The sequence below is a fragment of the Oncorhynchus masou genome, chromosome 3 (genome assembly GCF_036934945.1).
Source record: "Oncorhynchus masou masou isolate Uvic2021 chromosome 3, UVic_Omas_1.1, whole genome shotgun sequence".
NCBI lineage: Eukaryota > Metazoa > Chordata > Actinopteri > Salmoniformes > Salmonidae > Oncorhynchus > Oncorhynchus masou.
The window spans coordinates 34176611-34194820 of NC_088214.1; the positions used below are offsets into that span (position 1 = coordinate 34176611).

Genomic DNA, 18210 nt, shown 5'->3' on the forward strand with positions numbered 1-18210 from the left:
ACATGACACAAAACAGAACATGAACACACAAGAAGAGCTCAACGACAGAAGTACATAAATCTGTGTGGTGAAGAAAGAGTCCTTACTTACACACTACCCAACACGTCTCAACACCCCACAGCTGCCATGGGTGTCCTATGTGGGAAGCTGCTAACCCTGACCAAATTGATTTACATTTGAATTAAAAACCTGCGTCGCTGATGGGGGGGGAATGCTTGTACGTACACTCATATTTTCACACATTCTAAGCACGCTCGCACACATACACGCACATAGGCTTTCACGCACACGACTATACGCACACACGATCGTTAGCGCACCGGCACGCACGCACGCACACCTGGAAGGCTTGCCTCAATACCTCTCAATCATTGGAATGACTCTTGTGGTTTTGACATGCTTGTGTTCATGAACTTTTATAGAAGGCTCTGTTGACTCGGCAGTAACAGTGGGAGCCCTTTAATAAAGAATAAGTCACATGGGATGAAAACAACGGCTCTATCTTAACTAGTCCTTCCCGGGATTCCTCACCACCTCCTCAACCCTATTGGAGAAGGTCCAAGGTCCCTCCGCTCGCTTGCTTCTCCAAAGCGGTTTGAGAATGAGGCGTGGCGAGAGGATACGAGGAATAGAAGAAAGATGAATTGAGAAAGAGCCAATATCAGTTGTCAGGCAAATGTCCACTGCATTCACACTCAATGGCCATTACGATAGTAATCTTGCTGATGGGGGAAATCTTCAGTACAGCATTATAGTAGAATAAATGTGATATACCTTTACAACACCACATTTCTTACACTGTGATGTTTCCAATATAAAAGAAAGGAAATGAAACCACAAATGGAAAGGGACTTAAAATATATACATTTATACACATGCTATAGTAAATTATCTTAATGCATTGGATGCGAGTTAAAGAAACGGTAGATGAGAAATGCAACAGAGAGGACAGTGACCAGGTGATGTGTCGACAGTACAGCTCTGAATGTGGCCTGAAAACAAAATGTCTGTCGGCCAACTTTGCATTAGGCCAACTCAGTTCAATACAGATACTGCGGGAAGCAATGCACCACTCCAACTTTGGAGACACAGTAAAGTACTTTTCGCCCAATATAGGTCACGCCCTTGTCAGCAGAAAGAGAAAGGCAAGGGTTGTGTTCATTAGGCAGCAAGGAAAAAAAACGTTAAAAAAAGAGGTCATGATAACGTCTCATTTTCACTTTCCTTTGCGTGCCCTATTGAACATGAACCAGGTGTAGGCTAAATGTAGCATCGTTTTTCACTCGTCAGATCCCGTGGTCAGCAGAAACCGACTGGCCTTATAGGCCTAAACAGTATAAACATCTGTGTTTTTTGAGACATTCATTCTGCTGGTTTTAATCACTTCAAGTGTACAAACCTCTACGGTACCAACCGAAGAAACATTCCCTTCTAAAAATAAAAAAATGTAAAAAATAAAACTGACTTCAATCAAAATATTAAATCAAACAACAAGTTCGATTGAATATTTTGACGAAGCGATAGAAATGCCCTGCCGTGTATGTAACTGCATTGTGTATGTTTCTGCATGAGTGATATAATGTATTGTTCAACGGTTGCTATCCTAAATATGGGTTAATATGGTAACTGTAGAATAAGCTGGTTACATCTTTTGATCACCTTGTCCAAACAGAAACTAAAGCAATTAAATGGGTTATGGAAAAGAGAGACAGATGAGTGAGAGCGAGCGAGAGAGGGAGATAAAAGAGAGACAGATGAGTGAGAGCGAGCGAGAGAGGGAGATAAAAGAGAGACAGACGAGTGAGAGCGAGCGAGAGAGGGAGATAAAAGAGAGACAGATGAGTGAGAGCGAGCGAGAGAGGGAGATAAAAGAGAGACAGATGAGTGAGAGCGAGCGAGAGAGGGAGATAAAAGAGAGAGGTGCAGAGTAGCATGAAATGTTGTTTTTTTTCTTCTTTTCCGTAGAGGTAACAGACTGTTGCAATGTAATACAGTACACGTCACAAAACAATGATAACTATGAAGGGTAGACATGCATATGTGCAATTCAAAGAGCGAAACGCAGACAACAACAACAAAAGTGGACGAACGACGAACAATAGTGTATCAACAATGTACAAACAGGCTTTGACCGATGGTTCCTGGTGAAAGGAGGTTGCCAACACTTCACGTAGCATGTTGGTGTACGAAAATACACGTGTACATTCTTGGTATAGTCGTGATACAAAATATATCTCTGATACTATTGCATTGCGTTTCATTTAATCCGGGGACAAGCACAGTTCATTCAAAGCTATTCAGGAAACGAAAATAGAAACAAAAATAGAATCTATTCAGGCACGTTTCATCCATTCAACTCTATCGATAAAGGGCTGATGTTGGGAGAGCTCGATAGAACGATATCTAAATATACTCAAACAAATCAATCGGTCTATACACAGTACATGGCCACCCACACACGCATGCTATGTCTGATGAGCGTGTGCGTTCCTGCCCTTCTCTACCAATGATATCGATACATTCTACTGTTGCATACAGACATGGGGTCCTCATCTGAGTCAGTTTGCCACAGAAGGAAAATAATCCTGCAGCAACAGGCAATACAAAATGATGACGTGGATTAGGATTAATCAATTAGAGTGGGTCCAATCGGCTACGCTGGCCTGGTGGGAAAGGGATTGTATTATTAATCCGGCATGCATTTCTTATATGTGTTAATCCTCTAGAGCATATAAACAGCCGAGAGATTGAAAATGAAGTGAACTCTGCCCAATGGCGTTGAAACCCGGGAGAAGATTGGCTAAAGATGAAAAGTATCCACAGAGGTAAGTACTGTAGCTGACAACACAGAAAACCAGCAGCAGATTGAAAAGTGTGTGCGTGCGCAAGTGTATGCATGCTTTCCTGCATATGCGTTCGTTTAGGTGTGTGTGTGTGCGTGAAAGCGTGCACGTGAGTATGTGAGCGAGTTTTGCATATTGAGGCCCAGAAGTCCCGCGTGGTAGTCCGTCCCAGTGCGTGGTAGTCCGTCCCACAGCGTGGTAGTCCGTCCCAGTGCGTGGTAGTACATCCCAGTGCGTGGTAGTCCGTCCCAGTGCGTGGTAGTCCGTCCCAGTGCGTGGTAGTCCGTGCCACCGCGTGGTAGTCCGTGCCACCGCGTGGTAGTCCGTCCCAGTGCGTGGTAGTCCGTCCCACCGCGTGGTAGTCCGTCCCACCGCGTGGTAGTCCGTCCCACCGCGTGGTAGTCCGTCCCACCACGTGGTAGTCCGTCCCACCACGTGGTAGTCCGTCCCATAACGTGGTAGTCCGTCCCACCACGTGGTAGTCCGTCCCATAATGTGGTAGTCCGTCCCACAGCGTGGTAGTCCGTCCCATAACGTGGTAGTCCGTCCCATCATGTAGTAGTTCGTCCCACCACGTGGTAGTCCGTCCCACCACGTGGTAGTCCGTCCCACCACATGGTAGTCCGTCCCACCACGTGGTAGTCCGTCCCATAACGTGGTAGTCTGTCCCACCGCGTGGTAGTCCGTCCCACCACGTGGTAGTCCGTCCCATAACGTGGTAGTCCGTCCCACAGCGTGGTAGTCCGTCCCATAACGTGGTAGTCCGTCCCACCATGTAGTAGTCCATCCCACCACGAGGTAGTCCGTCCCACCGCGAGGTAGTCCGTCCCACCGCATGGTAGTCCGTCCCACCGCGTGGTAGTCCGTCCCACCCCGTGGTAGTCCGTCCCACCATGTGGCAGTCCGTCCCACCATGTGGTAGTCCGTCCCACCATGTGGTAGTCCGTCCCACCATGTGGTAGTCCGTCCCACCGCGAGGTAGTCCGTCCCACAGCGTGGTAGTCCGTCCCATAACGTGGTAGTCCGTCCCACCGCGTGGTAGTCTGTCCCACCATATGGTAGTCTGTCCCACCATGTGGCAGTCCGTCCCACCATGTGGTAGTCCATCCCACAGCGTGGTAGTCCGTCCCATAACGTGGTAGTCCGTCCCACCGCGTGGTAGTCCGTCCCACCATGTGGTAGTCCGTCCCACAGCGTGGTAGTCCGTCCCATAACGTGGTAGTCCGTCCCACCGCGTGGTAGTCCGTCCCACCATGTGGTAGTCCGTCCCACCATGTGGTAGTCCGTCCCACCATGTGGCAGTCCGTCCCACCATGTGGTAGTCCGTCCCACCATGTGGTAGTCCGTCCCACCGCGTGGTAGTAGACCGTCCCACCGCGTGGTAGTAGTCCGTCCCACCATGTGGTAGTCCGTCCCACCGCGTGGTAGTAGACCGTCCCACCGCGTGGTAGTAGACCGTCCCACCGCGTGGTAGTCCGTCCCAGTGGTAGAGAATGTGAGTGCATTGTTAAAGCAGAGAGCAGGAGAGCTGTGGAGGGAGACTAGTCCACAGCATACACACAGGAAGCAGCAGGCTGAGTACTGTAACAATCTGCCTGTGAGGAGCCCCCCCCCCACACACACACACATCTCTCTCTCTCCTTCTCTCTTCACCCCCTCCTCCCTCTCTCTCCGTCCTCTTCGCATTTCTTCATCCATCCTCCTTCCTCTACCCCAGTCCAGTCTGTGCATTGGGGTTGGGGTACATAGGAGGTGGTGTAGGGGTGTAGTCTCCACTGTGTGTGTGGATGGGGCCAGGTCAGTAGGGGACACTATGATTTGATCACAGCATGCTCCACTGTAGAGCCAGAGTGACCAGGAGGAGGGTGAGGGCCGTGGGTAGAGACAGACAGGCAGGGGGGCACCCTGCACCTCTCAGCCTCACCACAGGGGGAGCACGACCACCAGGGTTACTTCCTACGGGTTTGTCGCTGGAAACCTCTGGTCGACCATCAGGGGCTGAGGGAGAGAGAGAGAGAGAACAAGATAAGATAAGAAAGACATAACAGTAGAGCAATTTTTAGCTGCTATTTGTAACCATAGTTGAATGGGAGTGTAATCAATAATTGAAATGTACTGTTGGTCTACGAGCAACCCCACACAACTTCACACAACCCCACACAACCCCACACAACCTCACACAGCACCACACAACCTCACACGCCTGCATAACCCCACACAATCCTACACAACACCACACAACCCCACACAACCTCAAACAACCCCACACAACCTCACACGCCTACACACACCTACATAACCCAATCCTTCTGCCACACAACCTCACAAACCTACACACACCTACATAACCCAATCCCTCCGCCACACAACCTCACACGCCTACACAACCCCACACAACCTCACACGCCTACACACACCTACATAACCCTATCCCTCCCCCACACAACCTCACACGCCTACACACACCTACATAACCCAATCCCTCCCCCACACAACCTCACACGCCTACACCACCCCACACAACCCCACACAACCTCACACGCCTACACACACCTACATAACCCGATCCCTCCCCCACACAACCTCACACGCCTACACAACCCCACACAACCCCACACAACCCTACACAACCTCACACGCCTACACACACCTACATAACCCAATCCTTCTGCCACACAACCTCACAAACATACACACACCTACATAACCCAATCCCTCCGCCACACAACCTCACACGCCTACACAACCCCACACAACCCCACACAACCTCACACGCCTACACACACCTACATAACCCGATCCCTCCCCCACACAACCTCACACGCCTACACAACCCCACACAACCCCACACAACCCTACACAACCTCACACGCCTACACACACCTACATAACCCAATCCTTCTGCCACACAACCTCACAAACCTACACACACCTACATAACCCAATCCCTCCCCCACACAACCTCAAACAACCCCACACAACCTCACACGCCTACACACACCTACATAACTCAATCCCTCCCCCACACAACCTCACACGCCTACACACCTACATAACCCAATCCCTCCCCCACACAACCTCACACGCCTACACACACCTACATAACCCAATCCCTCCCCCACACAACCTCACACGCCTACACCACCCCACACAACCCCACACAACCTCACACGCCTACACACACCTACATAACCCGATCCCTCCCCCACACAACCTCACACGCCTACACAACCCCACACAACCCCACACAACCCTACACAACCTCACACGCCTACACACACCTACATAACCCAATCCTTCTGCCACACAACCTCACAAACCTACACACACCTACATAACCCAATCCCTCCCCCACACAACCTCAAACAACCCCACACAACCTCACACGCCTACACACACCTACATAACTCAATCCCTCCCCCACACAACCTCACACGCCTACACACCTACATAACCCAATCCCTCCCCCACACAACCTCACACGCCTACACACACCTACATAACCCAATCCCTCCCCCACACAACCTCAAACAACCCCACACAACCTTACACGCCTACACACACCTGCATAACCCAATCCCTCCCCCACACAACCTCAAACAACCCCACACAACCTCACACGCCTACACACACCTACATACCCCCCCCCAACTCCACCACAGATGAACACTTACACACCACACACCAGGGTTAGGGTCAATTCCATTTCAATTCCAGTCAATTCAGGAAGTAAACCAAATTCCAATTTGAAATGTTGCATATTGAAAAAGCATTGAAGAGAATTGAAATGGGAATTTCAGAGTACTTCCTGAATTGACTGAAATTGAAATGGAATTGACCCCAACCCTGCCACACACATCCAACAGGAGCCCAGAGTTTCCCTTTAAAATTCTACCTTTGACACATGAATTCCTCATGGTTATAGGGTTAATTCCTCATGGTTACAGGGTTAATTCCTCATGGTTACAGGGTTAATTCCTCATGGTTACAGGGTTAATTCCTCATGGTTACAGGGTTAATTCCTCATGGTTACAGGGTTAATTCCTCATGGTCATAGGGTTAATTCCTCATGGTTACAGGGTTAATTCCTCATGGTTACAGGGTTAATTCCTCATGCTTACAGGGTTAATTCCTCATGGTTACAGGGTTAATTCCTCATGCTTACAGGGTTAATTCCTCATGGTTACAGGGTTAATTCCTCATGGTTACAGGGTTAATTCCTCATGGTTACAGGGTTAATTCCTCATGGTCATAGGGTTAATTCCTCATGGTTACAGGGTTAATTCCTCATGGTTTCAGGGTGAATTCCTCATGGTTACAGGGTTAATTCCTCATGGTTACAGGGTTAATTCCTCATGGTTACAGGGTTAATTCCTCATGGTTACAGGGTTAATTCCTCATGGTTACAGGGTTAATTCCTCATGGTTACAGGGTTAATTCCTCAGGCTTACAGGGTTAATTCCTCATGGTTACAGGGTTAATTCCACGCGGTTACAGAGTTAAAACAGAAACATCTCAACGTTGTTAGGCGTTGTGGTTCTGGTTAGGGCTACGGTTTGAGGAAGGCGTAACACAAAATAATAAAAAAAATGATGTGTTAGGTATCATCAATATTCATCGTTTTTCCAAGGCGTTCTAGAGCATTGTGAACTGCTGTAGTGCAGTGGAGTAAACAGCGCTCTCCGAGCATCATGAGTTCGTGCCCAGTGCTGTACCATCGTTTTCCTTCTTCTGTGAGTGCCTGAATAAATGCAAATATCGACGTTCTCAGCACCTTTATAAATGCCAGAAATGGTTGTCTATTTGTAGTGACCAGCCTGATGATGGATAGCCCTCAGATTGTCATAATAGCCAAACACACACACACACACGCACACGCACGTGCACACGCACACGCACACACACACACACACCCTCGTTCCACTTTGAGCAGGAGCTGTCTGAATTAGGAGATCTCTCTCAAGCGCCCCATCCCTCACTTCCATTCTTTTCCTTTCTCTAGCACTTCCCCTCTTCCTCTCTCTTTCTCGTTTTGTCCTTTCCCCACCCCTCTCACCCCTCTTTCTCCCCTTTCTACTCCCTCTCTTCCCATCTCGTCTCTTTGCATCCCTCTTGACCCCTCTCCTCTCCTCCTCTCTCCCAATTTCGCCTTCTGTGGATCCACCTAGACCTCAGTTCCCCAAATACAGGATTACAAAAAAGATTAGAGATGACTACTGCACATAACTCTGAGCCGGAGAGAGAGAGAGAGAGAGAGAGAGAGAGAGAGAGAGAGAGAGAGAGAGAAAGCCAGTGACAGAGAGAGAGAGATAGAGACAGAGAGAGGAGAGAGACAGAGAGAGAGAGGGAGAGAGACAGAGAGAGAGAGAGAGACAGAGAGAGGAGAGAGGGAGAGAGAGAGAGAGAGAGAGACAGAGAGAGAAAGAGACAGAGAGAGAGAGACAGAGAGAGGAGAGGGAGAGAAAGAGAGAGAGACAGAGAGAGAGAGACAGAGAGATAGAGACAGAGAGAGGAGAGAGAGAGACAGAGAGAGAGGGGAGAGAGAGAGAGAGAGTGTGAGAGAGAGAGAGAGAGATAGAGACAGAGAGAAGAGAGAGAGAAAGAGCGGGAAGCCATCAGTTCATCAGCTCTGTCATGCTCTGGGCTGAAAACCATGTATCAGAACTGTTATAAACTGACACACAGATGTGAGAATGACAGTGTGCCAGAGAGGCAGACCTTGAGGAGACTCCGGTGTCTGTCCAATAACAATCTGTGGGCTATTAAAACCTTCTCTCTCTCTGTGTGTGTGCATGTCTGCATTTGTCTGTGTGTGTCTCTGTGTGTGTGTGTGTCTGTGTGTGTGTGTGCGTGTGCTTGTGTGTGCGTGTGTGTGTGTGTTTCGTGTATGCGTCTGTATGTTTTTCACAGAGGCTGAGGGTTGAAGAGAGGAGCGAGGCGACACTCTCTAAGGACAGAAATGGGACTCCAGTGCCAATGGTTATTGTTCCCTTTGAACACAATAGACAAAGCCATCACGTATCCCCAATCAGACTGCTGCCATTGTTTCCACCACAATGAATGGGATGCATCTGATACGCTGATTCGGTGTGCGAGTTCATTAGAATGTGCGTTGAAGATGTCGTTCCCATAGCAACGATTAAAACATTCCCTAACCAGAAACCGTGGATTGATGGCAACATTTGCGTGAAACTGAAAGCGCGAACCACTGCTTTTAATCAGGGCAAGGTGACTGGTAATATGACCGAATACAAACAGTGCAGCTATTCCCTCCGTAAGGCTATCAAACAAGCTAAGCGTCAGTATAGAGACAAAGCAGAATCTCAATTCAACGGCTCAGACACAAGAGGTATGTGACAGGGTCTACAGTCAATCACGGACCACAAGAAGAAATCCAGTCCAGTCACGGACCAGGATGTCTTGCTCCCAGGCAGACTAAATAACTTTTTTGCCCGCTTTGAGGACAATACAGTGCCACTGACACGGCCTGCAACGAAAACATGCGGTCTCTCCTTCACTGCAGCCGAGGTGAGTAAAACATTTAAACGCGTTAACCCTCGCAAGGCTGCAGGCCCAGACGGCATCCCCAGCCGCGCCCTCAGAGCATGCGCAGACCAGCTGGCTGGTGTGTTTACGGACATATTCAATCAATCCCTATACCAGTCTGCTGTTCCCACATGCTTCAAGAGGGCCACCATTGTTCCTGTTCTCAAGAAAGCTAAGGTAACTGAGCTAAACGACTACCGCCCCGTAGCACTCACTTCCGTCATCATGAAGTGCTTTGAGAGACTAGTCAAGGACCATATCACCTCCACCCTACCTGACACCCTAGACCCACTCCAATTTGCTTACCGCCCAAATAGGTCCACAGACGACGCAATCTCAACCACACTGCACACTGCCCTAACCCATCTGGACAAGAGGAATACCTATGTGAGAATGCTGTTCATCGACTACAGCTCGGCATTTAACACCATAGTACCCTCCAAGCTCGTCATCAAGCTCGAGACCCTGGGTCTCGACCCCGCCCTGTGCAACTGGGTACTGGACTTCCTGACGGGCCGCCCCCAGGTGGCGAGGGTAGGCAGCAACATCTCCACCCCGCTGATCCTCAACACTGGGGCCCCACAAGGGTGCGTTCTGAGCCCTCTCCTGTACTCCCTGTTCACCCACGACTGCGCGGCCACGCACGACTCCAACTCAATCATCAAGTTTGCGGACGACACAACAGTGATAGGCTTGATTACCAACAACAACGAGACGGCCTACAGGGAGGAGGTGAGGGCCCTCGGAGTGTGGTGTCAGGAAAATAACCTCACACTCAACGTCAACAAAACTAAGGAGATGATTGTGGACTTCAGGAAACAGCTGAGGGAACACCCCCCTATCCACATCGATGGAACAGTAGTGGAGAGGGTAGTAAGTTTTAAGTTCCTCAGCATACACATCACAGACAAACTGAATTGGTCCACTCACACAGACAGCATCGTGAAGAAGGCGCAGCAGCGCCTCTTCAACCTCAGGAGGCTGAAGAAATTTGGCTTGTCACCAAAAGCACTCACAAACTTCTACAGATGCACAATCGAGAGCATCCTGGCGGGCTGTATCACCGCCTGGTACGGCAACTGCTCCGCCCACAACCGTAAGGCTCTCCAGAGGGTAGTGAGGTCTGCACAACGTATCACCGGGGGCAAACTACCTGCCCTCCAGGACACCTACACCACCCGATGTTACAGGAAGGCCATAAAGATCATCAAGGACAACACCCACCCGAGCCACTGCCTGTTCACCCCGCTATCATCCAGAAGGCAAGGTCAGTACAGGTGCATCAAAGCTGGGACCGAGAGACTGAAAAACAGCTTCTATCTCAAGGCCATCAGACTGTTAAACAGCAACCACTAACATTGAGTGGCTGCTGCCAACACACTGACTCAACTTTAATAATGGGAATTGATGGGAAAGGATGTAAAATATATCACTAGCCACTTTAAACAATGCTACCTAATATAATGTTTACATACCCTACATTATTCATCTCATATGTATACGTATATACTGTACTCTATCATGTACTGCATCCTTATGTAATACATGTATCAATAGCCACTTTAACTATGCCACTTTGTTTACATACTCATCTCATATGTATATACTGTACTCGATACCATCTACTGTATCTTGCCTATGCTGCTCTGCACCATCACTCATTCATATCTTTAAGTACATATTCTTTATCCCCTTACACTGTGTATAAGAAATTAGTTTTGGAATTGTTAGTTAGATTACTTGTTGGTTATTACTGCATTGTTGGAACTGGAAGCACAAGCGAGTGAGGTAGATAATAAACAAAAGTGAGATTAACAATAAAAATGAACAGTAAACATTTCACACAAAGAATGAGGACATTTCAAATGTCCTATTATCTTCAAATAGTTACAGTGCAAAAGGGAAGATATATAAACAATGGTGTTTGTTCTTCACTGGTTGCCCTTTTCTTGTGGCAACAGGTCACAAGTCTTGCTGCTGTGATTGCACACTGTGGTATTTCACCCAGTAGAGTTGGGAGTTCTTCAAAATTGGATTTGTTTTCAAATTCTTTGTGGCTCTGTGTAATCTGAGGAAAATATTTGTCTCTAATATGGTCATACATTTGGCAGAAGGTTAGGAAGTGCAGCTCATTTTCCACCTAATTTTGTGGGCAGTGTGCACATAGCCTGTCTTCTCTTGAGAGCCAGGTCTGTCTACAGCAGCCTTTCTCAATAGCAAGGCTATGCTCACTGAGTCTATACATAGCCAAAGCTTTCCTTAAGTTTGGGTCAGTCACAGTGGTCAGGTATTCGGTATTTTGAGCCAAATAGGATTCTAGTTTGCTCTGTTTTTTTGAGTTAATTCTACCCAAAGTGCCAAGTCATTATCTTTTTGTTTGCTCACGATGTGTTTGGGTCTAATTGTGTTGCTGCCCTGGGTCTCTGTGGGGTCTGTTTGTGTTTGTGAACAGAGCCCCAGGACCATCTCTCTCTCTTTCTCTCTCTCTCTCTCTCTCTCTCTCTCTCTCTGTCTCTCTCTCTCTCTCTCTCTCTCTCATCTACCAGTTCTGTTAGTTATAAGCGTGGGCTTATTTTTCCCATTTCCCAATTGGTAAAGGAAAACGTATGTAGCACTGGATGCTATGTCAGGAGTTTTGATGTACAGTATTATTTTTCTTTACCAACATGTATTATTTTGTAGATAGAGTAAGCATCAGTGGACAAACTGGGAATCTTCCGGAACATTAGTAAGCCTACTGAGTGGCTCAGGAGACCACTGCGCCACTCTATAACAACCACTTGTTATAGATCAAATATGTTAGTTTAAAATAGTTATCTTTGTCCGTTTTGTACCAAGTGAAGGCGACCCATTGCCTATACATTCATCCTATCTGTGTGTGTCCGTACGAGTGCAGTTTGTAGAATGTGATGCATTCTGGGAGTTTCTCAGAAGTTTTGTCTCAGAAGGACAAAGAGCTAGTGAGAGGGTGGTGGATAAAATAAATGATTCAGGTAATTAGATTGATCACAAAAACTAATGTAATAAGATGTTTCTACAGCTTCTATATCAGGTGATATATGGGCCTAACGGAGATGGCCGTTGTTGCGTTAACCGCAAACCACTGGGAAATCAACGACGAGGTACAAGGCGATGGTTTAGGATAGAATGTAACTGTGTGTGTGTGTGTTGTGTGTGTGTGTGTGTGTGTGTGTGTACAATGCTGCAGCATCCATCCAGAGCTAGGTGTATTCTGGGTGCAAACTTTTCCCATCTGTCCCATCTGCAGAGGTGAGAAACCCCTCATTGTGCCTATTATTCTCACAGTGGAAAGACCTGTTTCTCTTCTCCTCTCTCTCTCTCCTGTTTCTCTTCTCCTCTCTCTCTCTCTTTCATGTTTCTCTTCTCCTCTCTCTCTCTCCTGTTTCTCTTCTCCTCTCTCTCTCTCTTTCATGTTTCTCTTCTCCTCTCTCTCTCTCCTGTTTCTCTTCTCCTCTCTCTCTCTCTTTCATGTTTCTCTTCTCCTCTCTCTCTCTCCTGTTTCTCTTCTCCTCTCTTTCTCTCCTGTTTCTCTTCTCCTCTCTCTCTCTCTCTCTCCTGTTTCTCTCTCTCCTCTCTTTCAGAGCATTCCTCATTTCATCCCTCTATATGAAACATGCTCAGGTCACTGCCAGGGCAGATTTATACCTGCAGAGCATTGCAAGTTCACACACTCAGGCGCGAATGTGATTGCACACATGTACAATTCACACACAAACCGCATACACCCACGCATGTGCACACACACTGCATTCATCGTCAATTCATACATGCTGAGGTTATAGCCATAACCCCGGTGCACAAAGATGCAGTCTAGAGCTGAAAGAGAGGTCTGGTAATCTCTCTCTCTCTCTCTATTGCTCGCTCGCTCTCTCTCTTTCTCTCTCTCTCTTGCTCTCTCTCTCTCTTGCTCGCTCTCTCTCTCGCTCTCTCTCTCTCTGGCTATTTTCTCTTATCTGGATCTATTTTCTGTTTTCCCTCTTCTCTCTTTCTCTCTTTTTCATTCACTCACCCCTCTCTGTCTTTCCTTTTCCTCTCCTCTCTTTCTTTCTGCTGTTTTCTCTCTGTCCCTCTCTCTTCCTCCCTATTACTCTCTCCCTGTCTCTCGCTCTCTTCTTCTCTTTCCTCTCCTCCTCTCTCTCACTCTCTCTCCCTCTCTTTTTCTCCCTCTCTTCTCTTCTTTCTCTCCTTCAGCTGAGTTCCACAACTAAATCCTCTTAGCGGACTTCTGTCTGAAAAAAAAGGCTGAGGGAGGAAATTGTGAATTCCTCTTGAAGCAGTGGACGTTTGATTCGTGTTGCCAGATGCCGCTCCAGGAAAACATGTGTGGAATATGAGAGACACAATGCATTAATATCGAAAGGAGCAAACTATCAAAACCTTGAGATATACGAGGTAATCATGAATGTCTTATGAGTTATTGTAACCCCAGGGATGAGTGTGTCAGGTGAAAGCTCAGGGAAAATAGAACAGACTGTATTAACCTCTTGATGCTCTGGGGGCGCTATTTCATTTTTGGATGAAAAACGTTCCCGTTTTAAACAATTTTGTCACAATTTTGTCACTTTTTGTCACAAAAAGATGCTCGACTATGCATATAATTGATAGCTTTCGAAAGAAAACACTCTGACGTGTCCAGAACTACCAAGATATTTTGTGTGCGTGCCCTAGAACGTGAGCTTCAGGCAAAACCAAGATGAGACGGCATCCAGGAAATGAGCAGGATTTTTGAGGCTCTGTTTTCCATTGTCTCCTTATATGGCTGTGAATGCGAGAGGAGTAAGTCTGCCCTTTCTGTCATTTCCAAAAGGTGTCTGCAGCATTGTGACGTATTTGTAGGCAGATCATTGGAAGATTGACCGTAAGAGACCACATTTACCACGTGTCCGCCCGGTGTCCTGCGCCGAAATTGGTGCGCAAAAGTCAGCTGCAAGTATTTTTCCATGGGATACAGAGAGGAAAGCAAGCTTCCACGAACGATATATCAATGGAGAGATATGTGAAAAAACACCTTGAGGATTGATTCCAAACAACGTTTGCCATGTTTCGGTCGATATTATGGAGTTAATTCGGAAAAAGTTTGACGTTGTAGGTGACTGAATTTTCGGTTCGTTTCGGTAGCCAGATGCGATGTACAAAACGGAACGATTTCTCCTACACACATACGCTTTCAGGAAAAACTGCGCATTTGGTATGTAACTGAGTCTCCTCATTGAAAACATCCGAAGCTCTTCAAAGGTAAATGACTTTATTTATTTGGTTATCTGGTTTTTGTGAAAATGTTGCGTGCTAAATGCTACTCAAAATGCTAAGCTAGCTTTGCATACTCTTACACAAATTAGTCAATTTCTATGGTTCAAAAGCATTTTTTGAAAATCTGAGATGACAGTGTTGTTAAGAAAAGGCTAAGCTTGAGAGCAGACGCATTATTTTCATTTTATTTGCGATTTTCAGAAATCGTTAACGTTGCGTCATGCTAATGAGCCTGAGGCTTTAGTCACGATCCCGGATCCGGGATGGGGAGTATCAAGAGGTTAAGAAAGATAGAAAGAAAGACAGACAGACAGACAGACAGACAGACAGACAGACAGACAGACAGACAGACAGACAGACAGACAGACAGACAGACAGACAGAGAGAGAGAGAGAGAGAGAGAGAGAGAGAGAGAGAGTGTGGTTAAAATTGGCAAAAAAACACACACTTTTCTTCCCACAGGGCCATGGGGTGAGACAGGGATGCAGCTTAAGCCCCACCCTTTTCAACATATATATCAACAAATTGGCGAGGGCACTAGAACAGTCTGCAGCACCCGGCCTCACCGTACTAGAATCTGAAGTGAAATGTCTACTGTTTGCTGATGATCTGGTGCTTCTGTCACCAACCAAGGAGGGCCTACAGCAGCACCTAGATCTTCTGCACAGATTCTGTCAGACCTGGGCCCTGACAGTAAATCTTAGTAAGACCTATACATACCTCGGCCTAAACATCAGCACCACAGGTAACTTCCACACAGCTGTGAACGATCTGAGAGACAAGGCAACAAGGGCCTTCTATGCCATCAAAAGGAACATGAAATTTGACATACCAATTAGGATCTGGCAAAAAAATACTTGAAATAATTATAGAACCCATTGCCCTTTATGGGTGTGAGGTCTGGTCCGCTCACCAACCAAGAATTCACAAAATGGGACAAACACCAAATTGAGAATTCTGCAAAAATATCCTCCGTATACAATGTAAAACACCAAATAATGCATGCAGAGCAGAATTAGGCCGATACTCGCTATTTATCAAAATCCAGAAAAGTGCCGTTAAATTCTACAACCACCTAAAAGGAAGCGATTTCCAAGCCTTTCATAACAAAACCATCACCTACAGAGAGATGATCCTGGTCCTGGGGCTCTGTTCACAAACACAAACAGACCCCAAAGATCCCGAGGACAGCAACACAATTAGACACAACCAAATCATGAGAAAAAAAAGATAATTACTGGACACATTGGAAAGAATGAACAAAAACACAGTCCAAACTAGAATGCTATTTGGCCCTAAACAGAGAGTACACAGTGGCAGAATACCTGACTACTGTGACTGACCCAAACTTAAGGAAAGCTTTGACTGTGTACAGACTCAATGAGCATAGCCTTGCTATTGAGAAAGGACGCCGTAGGCAGTCTCAAGAGAAGACAGGCTATGTGCACACCTCCCACAAAATGAGGTGGAAACTGAGCTGCACCTCCTAACCTCCTGAAAATGTATGACCATATTAGAGACGCATATTTCCCTTAGATTACACAGATCCACGAAGAATTTGAAAACAAACCCTATTTTGGTAAACTCCCATATCTACTGGGTGAAATACCACAGTGTGCCGTCACAGCAGCAAGACTTGTGACCTGTTGCCACAAGAAAAGGGCAACCAGGGAAGAACAAACACCATTATAAATACATATTTATGTTGATTTCCCTTTTGTACTTTCACCAGCACATCGTTACAACACTGTGTATATATATATATAATATGACATTTCATTATACATTATTTTGGAACTTCTGTGAGTGTAAAGTTTACTGTTCATTTTTATTGCTTATTTCACTTTTGTATATTATCTACTTCACTTGCTTTGACCATTTTAACATATGTTTCTAATGCCAATAAAGCCCCTTGATGTTTTACAATGTTGAATTGTATAACCTTTTGCATTGGCAACACAAGTATCTTTGTCAGGCCACTAAAGCACTTTAAATTAAACGCATTTTGAAAGAGAGAGAGAGAGTGAGAGAGAGAGAGAGAGAGAGAGAGAGAGAGAGAATAAAATGGGATGCTATGGTTACCTAAAGAGGCTAACAGATAGGGCAGGACTCAGCTGCTTCGTCTTTCTCGCTCTAAAATCCTTCTAACAAGGATGGAGAGAGGGAGAACGAGAAAGAGAGAGGTGTGGTTGGAGAGGAGGCGAGGAGACCAGCGAGCCGTGCGAAGAGTCGGTCTGGCATTCCAGCATGGGGGCTGAATAGATGCATCATCACGAGCCAGCCACAGAAAACAGATATTCATTTTCACCAAACGAGAACCAGTCCATCCCATCATGTGGACCAAGACTACTGTCACTGTGTTACGCTAAAGTCTTATGTAAGTGTGGTGTGATCCATGTAAAATGCACTTCAACTAAACTCTGACTTGACATGAATCGCTGCACACACACCGAGTACACAAAACATTAGGAACACCTGCTCTTTCCATGACGTAGACGGACCAGGCGAATCCAGGTGAAAGCTCTGATCCCTTATTGATGTCACGAGACAACATATGGAAGTGCCTTTGAACGGGGTATGGCAGTAGGTGCAGGGCGATTTCAGTGTGTCAAGAACTGCAACACCGCTGTTTGTTTCTTCATGCTCAACCGTTTCCCGTATGTATCAAGAATGGTCCAACACCCGAAGGACAGCCAGCCAACTTGACACAGCCCTGGGAAGCACTGGAGTCAAAACGGGCCACGCTTTCCACACCTTGTAGAGTCCATGTTCCTCTACGAACTGAGGTTGGTCTGAGGGCAATAAAAAGGGGTGCAACTCAACGTTGGCAAAGTGTTTCTAATGTTTTATACACTCAGTGTATAACACTGACGTCAATGCATGTGAACATCTACTGTATATTAGAAGTAAAGGCCTAATGCTGTGCTACGCTATCGATGTATAAAATCTGTACTGGGTGCAACGTGGTCTCCTGAGTCAGTACGGTCTGGTATGGCGTACCAGCAAAATAAATAGTGCCGGTTAAGCTTGCCCGGTAAAACATGAGCCTACACCTAGTAATTCAAACGAAGGTGGCGCGAAAACTGTAGGTAATGACACCCTAATTTAGCATTAGCGCCTGTCAACCACGTAAGGAATTAGCGAACGGCCTTGAAAACGGGTGGTATATGGGGCTCGACGACGAACAATGACATGTCGTTACTATTTTTTTTGTGTGCAAGCGCAAGCTCACATAGTAGAAATGAAATCTACCTTCATTTTAAAAAACTCTTCAAGGATCAGACATTTTTTTTCAATATAAAAATGAATTAAAATTAAAATGACAGACCCAAATCTAACTGCCTGCAGCTCAGGACCTGAAGCAAGGATATGTATATTCTTGATACCATTTGAAAGGAAACACTTTGAAGTTTGTGGAAATGTGAAATGAATAAAGGAGAATATAACACAGATCTGGTAAAAGATCATACAAACATGCGTTTTCAAAAAAAACATTTTAATCATTTTTGAAATGCAAGAGAAAGGCCATAATATAATATTGCAGTTTAGG

General features: G+C 46.4%; 1 protein-coding gene across 2 annotated transcripts in view; it reads right to left on the minus strand.

The window, feature by feature from the left end:
- Window positions 1-443: 443 nt before the first annotated feature.
- LOC135514935 (glypican-5-like) overlaps window positions 444-18210 on the minus strand; it is a 220082-nt gene continuing 202315 nt past the window's right edge. For both annotated transcript variants that reach the window (XM_064938693.1, XM_064938684.1), the window contains one exon: window positions 444-4841. In XM_064938693.1, the coding sequence (XP_064794765.1) occupies window positions 4666-4841 (176 nt within the window). In that variant the 3' untranslated portion in view covers window positions 444-4665. The remainder of the gene's footprint in view (window positions 4842-18210) is intronic.